This window comes from Zerene cesonia, chromosome 13 (genome assembly GCF_012273895.1).
Source record: "Zerene cesonia ecotype Mississippi chromosome 13, Zerene_cesonia_1.1, whole genome shotgun sequence".
Lineage (NCBI taxonomy): Eukaryota > Metazoa > Arthropoda > Insecta > Lepidoptera > Pieridae > Zerene > Zerene cesonia.
Window position 1 is genome coordinate 1,642,942 of NC_052114.1, and position 23,956 is coordinate 1,666,897.

The following is a 23,956-nucleotide window of genomic DNA, read 5'->3' on the forward strand; positions in this document are numbered from 1 at the left end:
TGATACTGATTTAATATAAATAACTATACGAAATTACCATATGTTTGACACATTATTTACATACATTTGGCGAATTTTCCCTGTGAAATAAAATTACAAATATAGAATATAATTTGCCATAAGATTTATTATGCTAAATTAACAAAATCTCTTTTTTGGCACACTTTTGAATATTAATAATAGTTGTTTACACATACACTATCATTTCATTCAACAAAAAATTGTATTTTTCAATGGGAATACATTTGTAAATTAATTTAATAAAAAAAACAGAACTGATAAACCATCATGTTGCAGAAGAAATTATAGTACATAGTTTATTGAAATGTCTTATGTTCTCTATTCCATATACTTAAAAACTCAAAAAACAACCTCAACCTTTACAGGATATCGATAATGAGCCTACAAGTGCAACACTAAAACACTGTAATCATCGGGATAGAAAGTGAAGAGTCTATACACTCACTAATCACTACGCAGTGACCGTGTAAACACCTAACGCACACCACTACAAACGCTAACGTCCAATCGCAGAGCGCGCGGCGGCGTGTGCGCTCATATCGCGGGGAGGAGGGGGCTCGGGGACCGCGGACGGCGCACGTTGCCGTTCCACTCCATCATATCCTCGTCTCCCTGTACACGCGCACTCGAGATACTCTCAGCATCACACTCCTCAACTTCCCAACTCTGAGATCGAGATATCATTTACTAGGATAGGACGCTACGAGGATGTTATTTCCAAGGCCAGGTGGTGTCAGGATAGAGGCTGCGGATGGTTTGGATCGATGGGAAAGGAATGTTTTTGGTGGACTATCGAAAACCAATAAGAAATTCTGGTTTTTAGTGGTAAGATATTGGGCGAAATTATAACCATAACTTATCAATGAATTAATAATTCCTTATTTCCTTGATATCGGATATAAAACCCTTCAAAAATATTAATATTTATCTTCTAAATATAGTTACACCTCAATAGCATTATACCATCAAGCTAAAAATTTTTACGTTTAAAAGTAAAGGGTCTATTCCGAATGCGATATTAAAAAAGAAATTACAAATAAGTAAAGACTCACTAAAGCAAGGGAAGGACGTTTGTAAAGAAATATATATACATGCGGCACAGAAGGCGTAAGCATTTCAGCATAGGACAAGGCGACACGAGAGGATTCCTATCGGACAGAACTTGGGATATCTTATATAGAATAATAACCAATAAGAGATAACAAAGAACACTTTGCACAACACAGAAAAATTTTAACCCTAAGCACTTGAGGAAGCTGAGGAGTGATGCCAACATTGAAAAATCATAATAATCTTGCGACCTGAACAATAAATAGAAAACGAATACATATATTGCACGAGGAAACAAATGGTTTATATTAGGACTGTGAAAGGAAGGCCAAACACTACAGGTTGAGAAGCAAACCCTGATAATCTAACACTACGATGATTTGAAACAATGAAAAGACAGAAGAATTGATTTGCTAGTGAGGCCAGGAAGAACGTTCTTGTAATACCGTAGCCGCTATATCTTGATTAATTTGGTATCCCACAATCCTGCCTCGCATATCAAATTTCAATCAATTTCTCCTGTCTTTCGTCAATGATACCGCAAGGATTATACGCTTCGTATATTAGAAACTACCTAGGACATCTTTAGTCAACATGATACTTTGTATAGTGGATTTGTAGATGAACGCCTCCTAACTAAATCAATAATTTTTTTATCACATCTTAAAGGAATTTCTAAAAATCAAAAATTTTTAGAAATTTCTTATATATGCAATAAAATATAAAGAAAACCAATTCTACTATGGATTGATGACGAACTCAATGATGAAAAATTTAAAGACATAACCCTTGGAATTATGGAAGCTTATGCAATAATTTATCTACATTCTTGAAACTTTATGTATAAGTATATATAGTTTTCTTGTATAGGAAAACATGAAAGACAATTTTCTATCAATATAAAATATTAATCGTTAGATTAATATCCGTCATTGTATTAAGAAGATGAATTTATCTTATCTTATAATTTATTATGGATCTTCAGAAAGTTTGTTAAGAGAATGGGTATATCCATTATCTTATTGAAATCTACTTTACGTGGCTTTCACGCACACGCACATCCAGTCTACAGTCCCAACAAATAAACCAATAAACTCCTTCGCTTCACAAATTCCTCAAGTTATCTACGGGGTGGATGCAGGATGGTGCAAAAAACCACGTATGAGGTGAACACTTACATATAAGAGGTAATTACCATCATCGTGTGTGGGTGAGGTGCGGGCGGCGCGGGGGGCGCCAGTGGGGGCGGAGGCGCGGGGGGCGGTTCGGGGGACGCCGCAGCCGGTGAGAATGAAGACGGAGCGAGGGGGGATTGAGCTGAAATAAACATTGTTTTACGATTCCGTAATTATATTAGGAGATGAGAAACTGAGGGACCTTTGACTTGGAGGATGGAGCATTATTAATATTTCTTTCGAATACGTCTTTTAGAAGCGCTTTGTACATTTTACACCGAAAACGAACAACACGGCTGTTGCTCTGTTCACATCGGAACATTCATAGTATAATTTAAGCCATAGAATTGTTACATGATAATTATTCAAAAATAATAAGCCATCTTCATGTGTTCGCCGCCGCAAAGCGAACACAAAAAAATCCGCATTGTGTATTGCGGAAAGCAATTTGAAACGAGAACATGGCATGGATTTATATTTTCCATTTATAAATGTACATAAATATAAAATTTTACATGAAATTCGAAGACCAAACGTGCTTAATTTGATTCAAATTGAGTAAGATAGTGCAGATGAAACCTACAATAAACATGTTTATTTGCTATAACATTGTTCAAATTCCGTTAGCTTCAAATTATAAGTCTTTCTCCGGAAAAAATGAAAATATAATAATGGATCAAATATAAAAGCATCATCTGCTGTATGTCATAGGTGCATGAAAATAAATAAATACAATTATTATAATATTTGTTTTGTACATGGTAATTATATAAATCTATTATTATATAATTACCATGTACAAATCCATGTAATAACTACTTCTTTAAATTATTAATTGTATCGGATACATTGAAATCCTGAAGTACTGACCGCACTCAAATATTTCATTCAAAAACATACCATTTTGACTCATAATATTATCGGAATAAGTTTGAAAATCTGTTTTTTACAAAGTAAAAAGGACTTAAGATAGAATTGTGTATAAACCGTGTAATATTACAGATATTTGCAATACTCATATATTTTTATTAATTTATTAAAATATAATAAATTTAAATGTAACAGACATGGTTTTGTCTTGCTGCAATAATTTATACTTTGTATTGCTACCTCTTAATGGAACTGCATTTCGAAATTTTTGTTTTTTTTTATACGGAGCGTTTCCACTTCTATCAACTCTTTTATTTAATTTATTAAATTACGACCGGTTTCGAAACATTATCTTTACCTGATGAGTAAATAAAAGTGAATAATAGAGGAGTGATATAAACTGCGTTTTATTTTAAAAGTTTAAAACTCACAATAATCAAATTAAAAAATAATACCAATGTCCACTTGTTTAGGTAAATCCGCGGTTTCACCCGCGTAAGTCTGTATCCCGTAGGATATCGGGATAAAATGTTGCCTAAATGTTATTTCAGTTGTCCAGCTGTCTACGTACCAAATTTCATTGCAAGCGGTTCAGTAGTTTTTTGCGTGAAAGAGCAACCAACACTCACATCCTTACAAACTTTCGCATTTATAATATTAGTAGGAAATAGGACAAAAGTAACTCAAAGGCCTTTTGCTATTTATCTTAAGCTTTTTGTTCGACCTTATGCTATTAATTCTTAAAATTAAATTGTAACGCACAAAGTAATTTTCAATCATTCATTCATTCAAATATTTAAAGCATTTAATCATATTTTGATATAAATACATCAACGATTTAAACTATAATAAAGTTTAATTACAGAAATCGAGTCCGCTTTAATTTAATTGTTATAACGTGTCACATTCTCTGTCACTTCAAAATGACCACAATATTACAATTGACTTAACAATCGGATTTATATTTGCCTCGCTGACTCCAGTTTGGTAACAAAATGACCTCTGGTTAACCGCCACCACAATTGATACTTTGCTATAGCTTAATTGTGCGATTATTATTACATTTAGTAATTAATCAGTTTTGTTTAGAATAACTTTTCTTGTGAAAAAAATCTGTTCAATAAATGTTAATTCCAAATCCGAATCTAAAATTCATCAGTTTTGTGGATTATAACGCAAAATCAAAATGATTATAATTATGACAATGATGGAGTTGATGATGATGACGATAATGATGATGTTGATGATGACAATAATGATGATAAAGATATAAACAATGAAGATGATAACGTCTATGCAGATAATATAGGCATGAATAACATGGGCTAATGATACTAAAGTGAGATTGTGATTATAATAAATGTAAAGATAATAATAATGTTAATCTAAAATCTAAGGAAAGTCTTACCAGCAGCAGTAAGAGCGAGAACAAACTGGCTCCAATGGACACAACACCCACAGCACAATTGCAGAGCGGCGCGGCGCAGCGCTCGGTGCAGAGCCAGAAACAGAAGGGGGTTCACCGCCGCATGCACGTAGGAAATATGAAGGGTGATTTGGAAGTAGAGCTAATGGAAAATAGTCATATCAGTAAGGTTATATAAAACATTTTATGCTAAAGAAGTAGTGCGTTGCAGGTTATGACCTTAAACTTAAAAATAACAAGGATAAAATTGACATGTCTACACATTATCCATTATCTATCCTTTATAATTGACTCGACAAAGACACAACAGTGAAACATTTATGATGATGGTGAAAAAGGTGACTGATGACTGAAGAGTATCGGAATAATTAATCTACATACACGATGATTTCACTAATAATGTCTTATTTAATTTTTAAATCGTTATTTAATGCTGAAAAAATATTAAAGACGACTAAAGGTTACAAGCATTTTTCGTTTTACTTCTCCATAATGTATCCTCTATAATCATCTCTTCTGATGTCAGTTCTTTGTATTTCTGTATACTTTGGGTCACAAGCAAGATTCGTACCTCATACGCCACGTGCGACGTTAGCGATGGGTGATGCAGCAGTGTGATAATAAACAACGGGCCCCAGAAGAGAACGTACGCCGCTGTGATCACCAGAAACATCCGCACTCTGCGCACCCCCTCCCTCTCCACCCGCGCGAGATACCCCCTCAGCCGGCGACCGCCACCTAGCGGCAGGTTCGCACTCCGACACTGGCCGTCAGCTAGCGTACCATCTACTGTCTATAAATTGTACAACTATTTTAATACGAATGTTTGTGTTGAGTTTTAAGGATTTCAGGGAGTTTTCATTTGGGTTTAAGTTAAATCAAAATAATAAGAATGATACAAATTTTGATAATTTTAGAACTCGCCATACTCATTTTTATTTTATTTAAGAGATCCAATAAAAATACAAAAAAAAATCTTTGAAACGATAAATTTTGTGTACTTTAAAAAAAAGATTGTTCAGAAAGTTGAAACTAAAATACCAAAAAGATAGCGCTAAAAGTAAAAACAAAAATTTTGCTTTATTTACGTTTATTTTCTTGATTTATTTTCATCCAATTTTTTTGTCATTTATTTAAACATAAACTATTTAGTCAAGAAGGTTATTAGGGCGTGGAATCCGTGTATCTGAAACAACTACGTCCTACAGCGGTGCATCAAATAATACGCTAGTAATATCGAGGCATGCTATGCATGCAATAGTCACCCTTGGTCCCACGCTGTTAGGTAGAGAATCCATCCGGCGGTTGTCTCCAGCCATGCTGACTAGCGTGGTCACTAGACCAGCTACGCGAACTGCCTCTACGTTAGCCTGCATGCGATAAGATTTAAATTTTATCCAACCCAATACGCCCCAGCAACACCCAATAATGCATACTTCCCGGCTGGAGCTCATACCACGTTCAAAAAATTTAAATCTTATAGTACAACCATTTTATGTGTTTTGTGGAGGTTGAATCGCGTAGCACTGTGTGTTCTACGATAATTTATTCATCGCCTACACTCGTCGCTACATTGTATCGGCAGCAATGTTGAAAGCAATGGGTGATGTGAATTTCAAACGATGTTCAATCAACTGTTTTTTTTTCGTATATTGGAAATTCATATTGTTCCCAATTTCTATGTATACGAATTTAATTCTGAGTTCATAAATAATAAATGGCTACGTTTATTTAATATTGTTGCTTTTATGAGCATCGAACAAATTTACGAGTAGTATTACTCTACACGACTCTATGAATTTTCACCATCTGACACGTACGTTTTGTTTAAATTATCACCACCGCAATATAATCAGTTTTTCAACCAGTTGATTGAACAATATTCACACAGACAAACAAAGAACCGCAACACATACGTACCTTAGTGAGATCACGATGTAACTTCTTCAAATGGAACAGTGTAAGACCCACGCACACAGCGTTAACGCCTATCCATAGAGCGTTGAGTACATAATGTCTGAAGGGGCCCCTGACCAGCGGGCACGATGGTGAGGGCCCGTAAGAACCGTAGGAGCCCGCGCTGGCGGCTAGGGCCCCAGAGAGGAACGTGGGGCCTAAGTTGATCGTTATTGAAGCAAACCATATCATGAATGTTCCGAAGAGCACGCACTGCAACAAATAAATTTAAATTTGGTACATATAAAGTAATATAATGGTTTTATGATAATAGGGATTATATTTGACCAAAACAGCGCCTTAATTCACTGTAGCGTAGTATATTATATGTGGATCACACAATATAATATGTGTATTCAATGTATTAAATATGTATTAGAATGTTAAAAAATATTTTACACGAACACAGAAAATTTCGAAAAATGGCTATATTATTAAATATTGGCGTAAAAAACAAACGTAGCATAATTAACATAATATAAAAGGCAGTTTCCTAAAGTTTTCAATGATTAAAAATCTGCGTGAATTGAATTAAATCTTTATTAACTGCCTACAATAATTAACGCCCAACCTGAGGGCTATCCATAAGCAATGGTGCCGATAAATCAGCTTGCTCCTCTTCGTTCTCCGGGAAAATTGGACTGTCATTCAGCACCGTTGTCAGCATATTTACCGTTGATACCGTTACCTGCGGATAAATAAATTGTTTTATATTTAGAAATAAACGACTGTACAATCACAGACAGACAATATAATGTACACATTAGATATTATTAATAAGAAAAAATTAAAAACATGAAGATAGACGACTCTCGGTTCCAAATTGGCTCTTAATTTTTTACATTAAAGTTTTAATTGGCATGACAATTACGGAGTCTTGTTAACGTCAAAAAAAACAAAATGATGGTTACAGGTTCATACACAGCGGCTAAGTTTAGAAATTCATTTGAAAATTGAAAGCTCATTCTACAAATAACCTACTCGAGTGCCACCCGTAGAAAAAGATCATACTCATTATAAAAACAGATTAATTTGAGCAAAAATTATGTACCTAAATTTCGAAACCAACAATTGGTGTTAATTTTATGTAACACTCGCTCGCAGTTTTAACATGTACGTTAAAAGTAAGTATATTATGTTATTATGGAATTCTATTTATCTTTCCTAAATACAATAACATATTAATTTTCTACTAATCGTTTTTTTTTTAATTGAATCAATCATTATATCCCCACTGAGATTTACAATATGTTGCTTAATTCTTTTGACAAATATTATTTTTTATTTATGCTACAATCTGTGTGCCCAATAAATTTAAATCATATGTTATTATTGATAAGACTCTAAACGTCGCTTAAAAAAATCTAAAATTGTTATCTTTATATGATAGAATAAAGTAAATTATGATGCGATAACTTATCAAAATACTCAGCACATACGATATAATACATGCCTTGATCATGTCTACGATATCTAGACAACGCTTATTGCATGCTAACATGACCTGGACGCGGGTCGCAATACGTGACGCCAGGTTAATAAGATTTTTCCTATATTAAGATACAAACACTGCTTGAATTTCGTATCTTTTGTTATGGCCTGTTTGTGAGTCGACTGCTGGTAAGGGTAACCATCACCGCCATCGAATATTTGCAAGAGTAAGACTTTACCATCATCGATCTTAACTATTTGCATAATAATGTTTTTGCAATTGTGTTGCCAGAGTATTAGGATAATGGAGATTAAGAGATTAATTATGGCGGGAATAAAGTAGTCGATTTGGAAGGTTGTGGAAGAGGATACTGGCTTTTGTTAGAAATGTCTACAATAAAGCTAAAGAACACATATTTAACTTCAAGTCTTTAATTTCTAAATGTATGATACTGTCCTAAAATCAAATACAAAAAAATACTTGTTAAATTAAGTAATGACACAACATAAATAAGATCGCATTGAATTTCTTAGCCATATCTATACTTGCACATGCGAGAATATACAATCAAAAAGGATTTAGTTTTGAATATATAAAATATCTTTACTTTTTATTTGTATCACAGAATAAGAATTTCTTCAATAATCACTTACCTAATACTTACTAGATAAATTAACATCTAGACCTTACCATTTTACATAAAGTATCAAAAAACAGTTGAAATTAATTTGCACACATTTTTTACATAGATGCTGACTGAACCCATATTTTCTTTGTAAATGATAGGACATGTGTCGAAGCGCGTAGCACTATCTCTCGAGGCTGTAGACAGCACTCTGCATGTGTTAACATGACCTCGATTGCATGATAGATTGCTAGGATTCTCGTGATTGACTTTTGTTTTAGATACGAAAAAATATAATTTAGGACTATTCATTGACACCACAGATTTTAAAAGTTGTGAAGAACGTTTTAATGAAATAAGTTAACAGTATTTTAAACGTTATTTGTTGCTAGAAAATCATCTCGGCTCCGCCCAGATATCAAAATTCCTGTTTTATCCCAAGGGAACATTTAATCGGGATAAAAAGTATCCTATCACCCAATGTTCAGTAGTCTCAGTGTGATTGACGACAATGACGTTTGACATCCAAACAAACAAACTTTTATAATATTAAGAGTGATTATGGAAATATTTATTTGTGTATATTGTGGTGAAGTTCACTTACTTGTCTTAGTTATCAATTGTTAATTCCTCTAAAAATAATTTATTTTTTTATAGATTTCACACATAATGAAGGCAGTTAAAAAATAACTTTCAGAACGCCGCTATTACGTAAATACTTAGGAGCAAAACTGTAAATTGCTTTTTACTGAAATAGTTGCTCAACCTTCAATTCAAAGTTTCAAATTGTGATAAAAACTTCTTCGTTGAATATTCTACAATTGCAAGGTCTACAAAAAACTTTCTTACATTCACGCTTTACTTAAGCAAATAATTATTTTTATTTGTCACTATCTTGTTGTTTAGGATTTCCTCGGATTTTATTTAATTACCAAGAATCGCTCATACAAAGTTCTGCGGAGTTTTAATTCGGACAATTCTGAGCGTGATTATGAGTAATTATTTATTTTATTCTGTGGTTCAGTGTTTATATGGCTTTAAATATTCCTTATACAGAAAAAAATCGACAAGAGATTGAGAAATATGACAATCAATAATTCACGCTGTCAACTTTTTAATCATTTATATTATTGCTTATTATTTTAAACAGATAAACGATAATGATAAGCACACAACAATTACAGCTTAAATAAATTACGTCCAAGAACATTAACTTAATTTCTGCTCGAAGTTAATTAAAAGCACTAAATTACGCTAAATTTATACTTGGATTCAAGTATTTCCTCTCACGTCCTAATTAAAGCAAGTTTCTGAATTAACAAATCTTAAGAGTGCGCTAAAAACTTTGAATAACTCTTCGTCGGCGGTTTACGAAATAAATAATTCCACCGGCTTACTTCAGATTTCTGATGCTGAGATTTCATTGACACTGAAATGAGCCAAGTTAGTGCGCAAAAATTTCCATGAAATTTTCAAGCGCGTTATAAACTTTTTATTACTCGGGTAATGTGTAGTAAATCTTAGTATGTTTTAAAAATTGTTGACCTTTAAAATGGGTTCGTTGATATTATGTGAATTTCTTAAATATATAAATGTGTTATTATGTGGTGTAATAATTTCACACAAAAATTTATAATAAGAGAATAGTTTTATTGGTCTGTTTGTGTCATTAATTTTGTTACATGCCGAATAAATAACTTGTTACAGAGATACAGATGAACTATGGATAATTTATCATTAAATATTTAGAGTTCCTTAGCAAAATGTTTGACTGATGAATTAATTTAATTAACTGAATGAAAATTTGATGCCTTGTAAATAAGCATAGAGTTTAATACTAAAAACTTATTACTTTATTTTATAAAAATTAAAAATTTATTACTTTATTAATTTACATATATTTTAGTCCTACGGTATACAACAATTCGTCAGCTCGCCACCGAAAGCCCTACCCTTCTCAGTCCATTCCTTCTACCCTTCCTAATCCCTTTTCCCTTAAAAGCGGGTAGCCCATACGTAGAGGCACTACCATTGCGAATGTTCATGGGCAGTGGTGATCGCTTGCCATCATAACATACCAAGCGAACCACAAGCTCAGTTCAGCCCATTTATGACATAAAAAAAGCAATTGTTAGTTGCGTATTGTATCATATTTCACAAACAGGCGTCACGTTTTCTTTGAACAAATGATAACAGGGCAAGTTGCCAATATCACCCGCATTGCGAACCGCTAGCTTGAACAGCATCTCATAGCAGATAAGTGTACCTTGTGTATTAAAAGAGCTTAATCTTCGTAAACTTCGTGTGAAAGAAACTGTCGAAATTTAGCTTTTACGCTCGCAGTTGTGTAAAATGTAGCTTTTATATGGCGCCATTTGTAAAAGGTATTAAAGTTGGAAATTTTTATAGAGTTAAGTCACATCACTCTTTTATAATGACCGCCTCCTTGGTACAGTGGTTAACGCGTGAGCGTAGAACCGAGGGGTCCTGGGTTCAATTCCCGGTGGGGACGCACAAAAAAAAAAAAAGTTTCGGTCTGTCAGGACACAGAAGGCTGATCACCTACTTGTCCCTAAAGAAAATCGATCAGTGAAACGGATGTACATCATCTGCCCCATACCCCACTAGGGGACACGGGACTTCACTTTTACTCTTTTATAATAATAAAATGGAAAGTTTAAAAGGTTTTCGGCTAATATTTTGTATTTTAATTGTCGACACGTTCAATGTTTAGAACAATTCGCGATCTATCGCGTAAGTGTTATTACGTATTCATAGCTACTTATATTTATGAAAAAACCACTTTTCCAATCATTATATTACTCTCTTTCGCACAAAAAAAACCCAATACTGTAAATTACTTTATAAAATTTCACAAAAATTTGGAGAATATGAATATATCACACAAAAAGATAAACTGCTTTATTCGTTCCGATTCCCTCATATTTTAATTAATGTGGTTAATAACATAGAAAAATACGACATTGGAATTCTTTCCATAATTAACGCCTTCAAATTAGCCTTTATAATTAAAATTTACGAAAATACTTTCCCCTCAAGAATCATCTTCAATCTGTTTATAATTTCAAAGGAAAATCAGCTTTAACGATTTTCCGTTATGTTAGACGGGAGACTAAAGCAGTAATTCCATAATAGTCCAAAGTTGAATGCACGATACATTGCTTTAATGTTATTCAAGAGGTTTTCTTTTGTTGGCGCGCTTCCAACTGCCGTAATTGGAATCACCCTTCGTTTGTAAACAGAAATATGGTTAACTAGTGAGAAAAAACGTTACAATGTAGTCTGAATCACGGTCTATTTGTAGTTCAAAATTTATTAAAAAATGCCAATTTTTAAATGGCCTTATTAGTTTTTTTTTTTACAAACGGAAAATATATGATACTTTGTAAAATGATAGTTGAATAAAAATTATATTTACTTTGTACTAACTTTTAGATTGCAAACTTAAAGGAAAGAATACGAAAAAACAAAAATACGGTATAAAGCCTTGGCTGAGTTAATTAAAACTCTTCAAGCTGATATTAATCGCGCTTGAGAGAAACTTCTGAGAATAGTTTCGCTTTACTTTTGTTTTATATAAGACGGCAATATAGTCAATCAAGGACAGTAGACCTAAAACAGGCATACAAATGTTACTGTCCTTATCCTTACTAATATTATAAATGTGAGAATGTGATTATCTTTCTTTTACATCGCACTGGAGATAGAAGGCTAGATAGCGTACTTTTCACTGCGGTTAAAAACATCATTCCCAACGCAACCTCTTCTGACAACGCAACTAAAACCAGTTCGGTGTCTAAGATAAAAATGTTAGATTTACTCACTACAATAGAATAATGTCACGATATTTCAAAAAAACTACGACCACATTCGTCGATTGAAACATTTGTTTTCAAAGCAACCATATAGAATCATCTGTTTGAAAGCTATAATAACACACACACATACACACACACACAAGCTGAAGCAATAACACGAATAATTTTTACTACGAGTATCATAACTGCGTTGCCAAAACTTCAACTCGTAACAAATAGAACCAGTATAAAATTCAGAACGGTTAAACCGTGGAAAATATGTCAACTGTGGACACAAAATTAGATTTTCCAGCTTCCGCCGCTCTGAGCTGGCCTGATATTTTTTCATATAAGTTCATTATATACGCAAGAGTCTATTAAGGTTGTTTATTTAACTGAATAAGTGGGTTTTCTGGTGTTAATTAAAAAGCAAATTTTACGGCCGTTACAAGTAACAGTTAATTAAAATTAATCTGAATGTTAACATGTTTGGATTATATGTTTTTTAAGAGCGCCTTGTACGAAGGCCATGACAAAAATGATACATATTTAATTTCGTGGATGACTGTTGCATTAAACACGAAAAGTGACTAAGAGACAGATTTCTTAAAATAATCGTTAAGAGTTAAGAGCATAAATCTGTTAAGAATACACTTTATCATTCATCTGCCTATTCGTCCGCGGCTTTGCTCGTGTAATCTAAGAAAATGATAGATCATCCTGGGATTATCCCCGCCTAGTATCAGTTTCCGTGACATTTCTGGGATAAAACTATGTTCTATCTCTCTAACTATATTCATTCTTGGGCCTCAAACATTCATCTAAATCGAACCTGCATTTCCTGAGGTGAGCCGTGAGCGCGTTCAAGCGAAAAAGCTCTACATATTTAGTATAGATAAATAAAATGAAAAGAACATAGAGACATTATCGTAGTATTTTCACTTCACTTTAATGCTATCAGAAAATAATATGTGGACACTAAAAGTTTGCAGAACTTTGAGATGCTACCAATTTCAACGGATTAAGAGACTTAAGTCGAACTCAAACTGATGTACCCACTTTAAGCTAATTGATCGGTCGAACTTAGGTCTTACGGTCGAATGAAATGCAATTTATATGACGTATTTTTAGAACAACCCCTATGAACTCTATTTGCAAAATATGTATTATATATTTGAGTTCAGTGAAAAGCAGTTACTACATATTAAGTACATACATATATTTCCATGTATCTGAAACTCCCGTTTCAATACAATAAACAGGCAAACTCACCAATAATAGGAAAGCCGTTTCCACGAGCGAGCACTTATATACGGGCTGACATCTAAACACAGCGATACCCAGCGGAAGGAGGATGGCTGCGCGCGCGCAATCCACGATCGCTTGATGGAAGAGCAGACCGTGTGACCAACTAGAACAAAACAGTGAAATATAGTAGAATTAAGTTTTTCACTTTTAATGAAGAAAAAAATGCATATAAAATGCTTTGAAAAAAGTATCCGCAGACCTTCTACTCGGTCTTCTATGTAGAAACAAGTTTCCTAACTGGTAAACAGTTTTTATATTATGGCGATAACAAACCGCTTCTAAAAATCTCATTCAATAAATGACCACTTCAGTTAATTTGAACATAAGTAGATTATGTTAACGTTTCAACTAAAACTGTACGTACAGAAAATGAGATGGTCCTGTTCAAACCTAAATTTTATTTGAAAATGGTCCATGTTTATTCCCCGACGAGTTCAAACAGGTCAAGGTTCAAGAACAAAGTGCGTTCCACCTTAAGCCAAATCTCACCTTAAAAATAGTGAAGTCCCGTGTCCCCTAGTGGGGTATGGGGCAGATGATGTACATCTGTTTCACTAATCAATTTTCTTTAGGGACAAGTAGGTGATCAGCCTTCTGTGTCCTGCCAGACCGAGACTTTTTTTTTGCGTCTCCACTGTACCTAAAAGGCGGTCAAATCTCACCTTACATTAGGCGAAATTGTGGCCAAGCACTGCCCTATTATCAAATAATAATAATATGAAGAAATGCAAATATAACAGCAATATATCCGTTTTGTCAACATTATTTACTACATTATTTTACGAAAGTCTAATCCAAGGTACAAATTCTCAGGGCTCTAGCCATAACCAACACCTGTGCCGCCCCTTACAATTTTCCCGCGTTCTCTTTAATTCGTGTTATCTTCAGTCAACAACAATCTTTGTACAGATTACTAAAGATTCTCGGGGTTATGATAAATTTGTCAATTATTTACGTTGGATCATTTATGAAATATACGTTTTATGTGGCTTTCCAAGTCGATTATAATTTTACATTGTACATAACGACGACACAGACGTCATCTAACCATTTTGTAAGAATCTCAAATAAAAAATGGTTGCCTGTAAAGTCAGTTTTACGGGCGAAGATTTTACGTGACAACGTCTTTTTCTCGGTAGAATATTTATTGATATGAATATTATTAAATTGCACAATAGGAACAAGGAATTGAATGAAAATAAGAATTGCATTGAAAATATATTTTGTTTACTAAAAAGACAGAGACAGAGACACGCGCCGCACGCGCCGATTCAATGCGCCTAATTCTCTAGTGCTGCGCGCGCGGCGGACCGGACATAGTTCGGTGACTCATCGTAACGTTACCGGGCGATACACTTTTTTATGAGTGCCTCCGAGCCGCAACCTAATTTAAGACGTTGTCACGTCAAAAAAAATAACATGCTTATTTTTTCTTCGCTACTTAAAACGTCATTTATACACGCATAATGTAATTTTACGCGGCAATATTCATACAGTTATACATTACAGTATCATGCAGTCCAAACTGAAATTGCGTTTGAAAAATGACGTGAATTTATAGAGAATTTACACGAAACACATTTAAATTTTTTTCAACTATCATCGACAGGATATTGCGGATTAGCGGGATCCAATTTGCACCGAGCGGATTTTTTATTTTATAAGAGCTTTAGTAAGCGATGCGTGATAATTGTATCACTTTGGCTTTATGCGTTTGTTTTTTGCACTTTTCGTGTATCGGGTACCGAAAATTCCACTTATAGGCTTTTTCCATAATCATTTTTGGCTCATTTTTTTATATCAAAGTTGGCAACCGTTCTATTGGCTCGCTTGATGGTTAGCATGAACTTTTACAGAAGTATGATCTCCTTATACTCGTTTACCCTTTTCAACGAGAATAGAGACTGGGAAGGGTGAGAAAAATGACGCGCCGAGATGTATAATGGAAACATATTTACATCACATCAGAATTTTGATACAAATCGTTTTGCATATTAATATTGACACGTTTGCTTAAATCAGAGATGGAAAATAGATTGAGAACAGTCAGAAAACGAGGAAACTCGACGCGTGCGCAAGCGACTACCAACAATATGACTGTATATGGACATAGCATATTTACCAACGCTAATTTCACGTTAGCCTGATGCAGCATTATGCAAAAGCCCAAACCCTCATAGAAAATCTATCCTTTAAATGAAAACAATGTGCTGTTGATGCTGGTATCCAACAAAAAAAAAACATTAGGATAGAAATAACAGAATATAAAAAGCAGTATCATCCAATCTTTATCGACGACATAATAATTGTTTTGCAGTTATCACGAAATCCCTATTGTATATTATAATCGTGTATTAATTAGCAAATTAATCACGTTCACCTCAATGCAGCCATTGAATCATAACGCGCTTTATTGAGCATAATCTCTCTATGGACTATTTATTAAACAGATAAGCATTATGGCTAACTCAGTAAAAATTGCATAATTTAAGGGAACCAACATTGTTTTGCTAATTTTCGTTTCGAATTCTACAAAGAGTATAAGGTTTTATGAAAAGGAGCCTGAAATTCCTTTAAAACACTTAAATATACGAATTAATGATCGAAATTAATGAAAATAAGTAAAATTAGCTTCAAATGCGTTCCTGACACGAATAAAGTACTTATAAATATAGAAATACTTACCAATTTAAAGACAAAACTCCCAAATTCACGCAAGTTTTCAAGTCATAAAATATTATGGAACTCCCAACAAACAACTACGAAGTTTAATAAAGTTGGAAATTATATTTTCAGAAGGTAAATTAGTGCTAAACTTTTATGATTTCCAATGTGTTTAAAAATGAAAAAGCGTGAGTAATTTGAGAATATTATAATTCATTTATATATACTTCAATATTTAATTGTATTTCTACAATAGCTTCATTTGATGTTCTAGTTACTTAATGGATAAATGGACACTTTCTCAATGGGAAATTATCACAATATGACTTTTCGAATAATCTTGCCAATTTCCAGGTCAAGGAATCTAAATTCATGTTTAAATTCAAATCCTGCTTAATAATTACTAGAGTAAATATGCTTAGGAAACTTTGACTAAGCCCAAAGACCTTTGACTTGGCTTAACGAAGGGAGGCTAAAACAATATACTTGTTTAAGTTGTGAAACCAACTGAAATCATTCACAATTAGTTATATGAAACCTACTATGTCCCACTGTGTCCTACTGTCCTACTATTAATTAATATAAATATAAAATTGTATTGTGCTGTTAGAATAGATACACAATGTAACGCTAAATTGTTTATTTGGAACGAATTGATAATCGAACCTCTAAGTTAGTTGAACAGATTCAATCCTTGTAGTGATTTATTAAAAAATACAGACTTTTAAAATAAAACAACACACGCCATTGACATCAGATAATTTAAATTTAAACCCTGCCCACCAAACTTTTCAACTGTGTAAAAGTGATTACACTTTGATAAACTACTGTAAGTAATATTTTCATTGTTTGATACGATATAATTTTAAATCTATATACTGATTTTTCATTGACATTTTTACTGTGTTTATTGTTTACATCTCAGGCCAACCTGGATGAAACCAGGAAAAGCGGTTAGTAATATTCATACAAGCATAGTTGAAGAATCAAATCAAATCAAACCTTCCTATCAAGCGAAGGGACAACGATTTACTCTTATTATATACCAAGAACTCCCAATGGGATTACGAAACTCGTGAATGATAAATTATACAACGACGGTGAAGTCCTCATCTTGACAATGATTGATTTATTAGAAACGCCATGGGAATGTTTTATTGACCGACAAGAAAACGATTCGCTTTAATCTAATATTTAATTTATTTATCAACGCTTCATTACGCAAAGCACAGATATACACAAAAAGCATACACAAACTATCATCGTATACATATTGTACGATTATAGTTTGTGCCTTATCGCTTTTAAGCCAATTAATATATTACAAACTACGCAAATGTAAGCGCTTTCAGATAGCTTACCTCAGTCTACTTATTAGAAAAAATTATTGGACATATTGAACTTAAAAGTATCATATTAAATTAGGATTGATTAAAACCATCGTTCTGTTTTTGAAATTCCCTTTTTTGGTACGGTATAATATAGACGCTCTTCAGATGTGGGTTAAGTTATACAACCTTATAAAAAGATTGTCATAAAAGATTCTTGCACTCAAAAAACATCCTACAGTTCAAATAGAGTCGCCGTCGACGTTATGCTCTTTTTATAAATTACAGACCGTAAACGTCCTCTGGGTACTTTTATTATGCACTCTCTACTACCGCTTTGTTACGCCTCTAATTTAAAGCAATACTTCGCGGCGACGCTAAGAGCACTCCTGCAGACGCTCCTTTGGAGAATTAAATGCCAACTTATATTATAAATCCGAAAGCGTATCACCATACCAATTAACATTGCCCATTATCATGTGTGTTCTGTTTCCAATATATATTTGGTGTATTACAGCATGAACCAAGATATCTTGATCATGTGTCCTTGTATAAACTACTAATAGTAACGAAAATAGGAAATACGTATGAAAATTCTTGTATTTTCATAGTTTCTTGGAATTTTCTTTGTTTGATTTGAATGTGAAGCCGCGAACTGAAATTAGTTCTACATTAAAACTTTGCTGGGGAAATTAGTTGTAAATAAAATAATTTGCTTATATTTACTTTTCACTAAAAAATTCTCATCTTACACATTGCATTAACATCGTAATTTACAGCCCACGTTGTTAAGCGTCATTTGAATATAAAATTAATCCATTTGAGACCCAAAGGTCGCGTCAGAATCGTTTAATATGCATTAAAACTCAATTCATATGTATTCCGAAATACGTAAAACCAATTAACATTGCCCATTTAAATGTCAAGCGCAAATATTTTTACGTATACGGTTAATTTTTAGTGTGGTTTTTGCTTATTCGATGCAATTAACCTCAGATATTATGTGGCGTTGTATTTTATATCTATTGTAATACATGTTTATTCCACGTACATGAGTTTATATTGTAATGGGATAGACAAAACAAACAAAAATACTTATAAGCAAATAAAGACACATATGAAATAATTTTTGAAATCGATTCCGCAGTTCCTGAGTTAGCACTTCCAATGCAATAAACTCTTCAGCGTTTTATGATTATAGTATAAAAGTATGGATATTTTTTAACAATCTTCGCTACGAAACTTCCTCAAATGGGCGCGTCGTAAAAGAATTCTGCCTCACCTTAGAGTATTGTTTAGAAAGGACATAAATGTCAAGAGACACTCCACACGTAACAAAAGGCTACGTGTGCTGAGTTTGGGATACTCACGCTGATCTCGGCACTGTAAATCTCATATTTACAATCGGCATTGCCGCCATATGTATCTGATACTTTCCATTCTTTTTTGTGTGTGGTCATGCGTTTGAATTCAATGCATTAAAACGTTTTTACTCGCAATATATATAGGCATTTTTGAATAACTACCGTCGAGAAAAGATTATTGCTTCTATTTCGATAAAGTTTCCCTTTTTACTTATTTTTTGACATTATTGTTTCAATGATTTATGAGTACTATGCAATTAAACGTCTCAGTTCAATTAATAATTTATATAAAAAAGTGATATCATCTATTTAATCCCCTATTAATATAAATAATTAGTATTATTCAGATATGAAATAACATCGATCAAAATTAAGAAAATTTGCCACGATAAGACAAAAGATACAGGTTCGAATTCCGCCTGATTGTCGATTTTTTTTTTCTATTCTTCGAATACTTTTCATAAACTCCTACACATATATTTTGCCCCAAAACATCCACAATAAAATCGTTGAACCAACTGATTGACTGATCTTTCCCGCTGACGTGTCCAATGCAATCGACTTGTCTAACCTAGCACATCATGATTTAGATTGATTAATTACAAACCGCCTCACATCCACTTCAAGCATTCGCGAACAAATGATACTAATCTTAGCCAAACCAATAAACATATTAGTGAAAAAGTGATCCTTCGAGGAAAGATTCTTTACTAACGAATGGATGTACCATTTCGAATATTTTAAACTAGCGGTCCGCCCCGGCTTCGCCCGTGGTACATACATAGCCTTCCTCAATATATAGGCTATCTAACACTGAAAGAATTTTTCAAATCGGACCAGCAGTTCCTGAGATTATCGCATTCAAAACAAACTCTTCAGCTTTATTGTATTAGTATAGATGTGAAACTAACACAAATATTCATAACTTATATCCTGAAACTATTTTGATGAGTTTCTGAATATTGGGTTAACATAACCTCTTAAAGCCTTACTAATTCCAGAGTGGAAAAATTACAGAGACTCACTTTCCCAATCTGGAATTATTACTGCTTTAAGAAGTCACGGTCACTCCTCTGATCAAGTGTAGGTACTAGATTTCAAATTTTGTAAAATTTTTTGATTAGCAAATCGGTTTATCACGATGTTCTAAGGATTTATTTATTAGGATACCTTAATTAGGATTTTTATTACTTACACGATATTAATAAATGAAGTAACCAGCTTAGTTTATCAAACGACAGTCAGTCATGCGAAAGGTCACGACCCGCACTCCATAACAGCACTTATTACAACATAACTGAGTCTATATTCCTCTGGATATAACCAAATACATACATCTCCATACGAACCTGACGTTTCTGACAATAATTTAATATAGGATTGAAATAGAATCAAGGAATGCCCTTAGAGATGCGAGCAGGGTCGAAATTCAATATTGACATGTACTACGTGCGGTCTTCAAGGCTCTAGTTAGCTTGGGAGTCTTGAATTATGGACTTAGTGCTACACAATCTTCATATATAGTTATAGCCCTCTTACCCAGATAAAGTCAAACCTCCATCTATTTATATGATGAAGATGCTTTTCTGGAGAAAGAATCATATATCATAGCGGATAGTCAATAATACACTTAATCTTCTGTATCCCAAACGCCTAAAATACCATTTAAATCGGCACATTCGCAACTTATTAACATGATAACTTAAATGTAATGATGAGTGTATACAATTCAGTGACATATTTCAAGCTATTTTTATTCACTAGCATTACTAACAAAGTATGAAAACAGGAAAAAAAATATAACACATGATATTCAAGATTTATACAGTTTTGTGATTTGAAGATGTGAAGTCTTTTCCAAGGCGTTTAAATTTCGGAGCTTATTCCATATAAACGGGTGAAGTAAATGTTATTTTATGGTATTAGTGTAGCTATGAAAACCAGTTCAGTTTAAATTATCACGATACCAGATGGATCTTTTCTCATAGACAATATCTTCAATTCGCCTTTGAGGTCTACGGCATTAATTGACTATAGGAATTGACTGAATGAGACATTCTGCCATGATAATATAACTGTATACGTATACCCTATAACTGGATGCTTGGCGTGTATAATAGGGACTATACGTTTTAATATTTTTGCTAACGCTCTCCAACATGAGAAATATTATTTTTTCCTGTTGATCCTTTCAACATACCCGCTAACACAATATTATGGAAACGCGTACGAGGGAAGATCGCTGAATGGTTTCATCTCCCATTTTTATATATAATCCGTTAAATTAACAAACCTTAAAATGGATAAATCCCGGAATTATAAAGTAGGAGTATTTCAATTCTATAACTATACAGCCTTCCATAACTAACAGCACCTTATACCACCATGAAATAGATCCTTGTAGAAAATAATTTTACCAAAAAAAAGTTGACAGATCGCATTAAAATGAAATGGATACAAAGCGGTAGAGACACTATTTCAATAATAAATTAATCAAACACAAAATGGTAAAACCACAACTGCCAATTAACTACATCGAAGTCTGATACCATTATCATATTTGCGATGTGGATAAAATTGCCGACACAGTACAAGATAAGGCACGTCCGACTACCGTCGATATATTTATGGCATATTCATACAGAATTAATAATGTAATGAAGTCTCTGCGGTTGTTTACTCGTACTACATAACCCTTGGAATGATGGAATATTTAATGTACGTGTTATGAAGGATTGTAATAGTTCAGCGGTTTTGCGTCATTGAAAGCTTGAATTATTCTTTGAAAGATTTTTTATGTATTAAAATTCCATCAATACATTCTTTTTCGTAAGTTCCAACAACAAAAATACATAGATGGTCGATTGTAATGAAGATACAGGACAAAACTTTATCTATAAACCTCATTATTTATTTAAATGTTATCTATCATGCTTAGAAATGCAAACAACCTACCGCCGTAATTGTTTCTTGCTCAAAATAACCGCCATCAGCGCTAAATTCGCTGACATGCCAAGGCTGGATAACGCTAGAAGCGCTGCAGCGCTCGCCGCCCCTCCCGGTGGGCATAACCGCGTGTTGTTCACAATAGATGCGTTGGTAGCGCCCGCGGAGCCAAAACGAAGGTTGGCCCCTATCATCGCCACCGCTGAACCTGCTGAAAAGATACAAATATTACGTATATGAAATATCGCTGGTGGTAGATGAAAGTGGATATAAAGATTTAACAGTTTTATCATACAAATATTGAAGTTATATAAATGCAATAGAATATTTAATAAAGTTTTATTACAAAGTGACAATACTAAATTGACACTAAAATACTTGAAGAAGCGAATTTTATTTCGTCGTTCATAAATTTTGAAAACCTTTATATTGTTTGCCTGTTAGTTATATTTGTTGATCGTGACTCTTAAAGGTTTGGAATACTTTTATATAAACAAAGACCACAAAGTAACATTTATTTAGATCATGTGCTTGCTTATCGTTAAGTGCAAAATTTCAGATCCGTGACAAGATATTTACTTTATCCTCGTTTGTTTAAATTAATGACATCTGTAATGATGCGGGTGGTTTTGGAGATCCGCAGTCTCGGGTATCACAACAAACACAATTACGGAATCAAAAAATATTATTATAATATTAACAATGTAGAAAAAATATAATATGAATTAGAATCTTATACTTTAACTAATAAATTAATAAAGGGATGAGATTTTAATTAGTGTTAAGGCAGTGAAATATCAAAATTCATGCATCCATAAGAAACAAGTACCTGTTTAATTTGAGTGCAAAATTTATAACCTAGATACTCTAATTTAATCTTATAGCTTGTTGAGATGCTACAAGATTAAACTGTCATTTAACACGTTATTAAATATATGTTTACAAATGGAATGATAGTTTTATCAACAATTTTTACCTGCCGACATTTTATCCATGATTGCGGTTGTTTGTCCACTACTTTGTCGTCATAATCCAGTAGCCAATCAGATTGTGCTATTGTCCCCCCCTCCTTCCCACTGCATCTTCAAACACACGTTATATTTCACTTGCATTACAGATTATAAATGTTTTACCACTTCTGTTTATTTAATCTATGCCACTTCACTTCACAAATGTCAACGTACATTATCTTTATTAAATTAAAACATCGTTTTATTCACTTATTTTAATTAAAAACTGTCACATATATGCTCAAAGTACACAGTTGATTAAAAGTAGAAATAAGCTAAAGAATACAGGTCAGTAATAAATCTTTGTTAGAAAATAAATCAATATTCGTACTAATATTTGTCCAAATGCTTATTTTTCATTATTGTCAACCCTTTAATGTTTTCACTACTAAGACCTAAGCCTCCTGTATGATAAGGTTTCGACTATATAATATACTGGCCAATGTGAATCTCTGCTCTGTGCAGTCATACTAAATTTAAAGAAATAATTCGAAATGTCATAGGTGCGTAAAACGAATGTCATATATTCGTTTCGTATCTGATGAACGAAATGAGTCATACATGGATCAATACAGTTTCTCAATATGTACTCGCACATCTATGAATAGAATGCAACAAACATTCTTATTTGTTTCATAACTAAGTGTCTGAAGCAAAACAACTTTCTTGTAACCCATTCCATCCTATATGATAGCTTTGAAGACCAACTGGCGTATAATGGAGAAAGTTTATTTGCCTTTATTCAAACCAATTGCGAATAAAGCTGATGAAAAGATAATCTTGATTCAAGAAATAACGAGATAAGTTTGTACGTACATTGTTAAAGATTTCTGTGCCGCTGGTTCGGGTTTCGAATGGTGTGAGAATATTTGTATCTTATACAACCTTTTTAGAGGATTTACAATCGTAAAAAAGTAAATTGAAGGACGTAATTTAATAAATTACACCAGTTTAACTTTTCTT

The 23,956-nt window shown here is 33.3% G+C and overlaps 1 protein-coding gene across 1 annotated transcript; it reads right to left on the reverse strand.

The window, feature by feature from the left end:
* Positions 1-316: 316 nt before the first annotated feature.
* LOC119831381 lies at positions 317-23,262 on the reverse strand. The gene is made up of 10 exons (XM_038354697.1): positions 22,960-23,262; positions 21,993-22,194; positions 13,646-13,784; positions 7,070-7,186; positions 6,463-6,711; positions 5,808-5,912; positions 5,114-5,335; positions 4,525-4,684; positions 2,267-2,388; positions 317-687 (listed from the first exon to the last, which is right to left on the reverse strand). Exons 1-10 carry the CDS (start codon positions 22,976-22,978, stop codon positions 556-558), a joined length of 1,467 nt encoding a protein of 488 aa, XP_038210625.1. The 5' UTR covers positions 22,979-23,262; the 3' UTR covers positions 317-555.
* Positions 23,263-23,956: the final 694 nt, after the last annotated feature.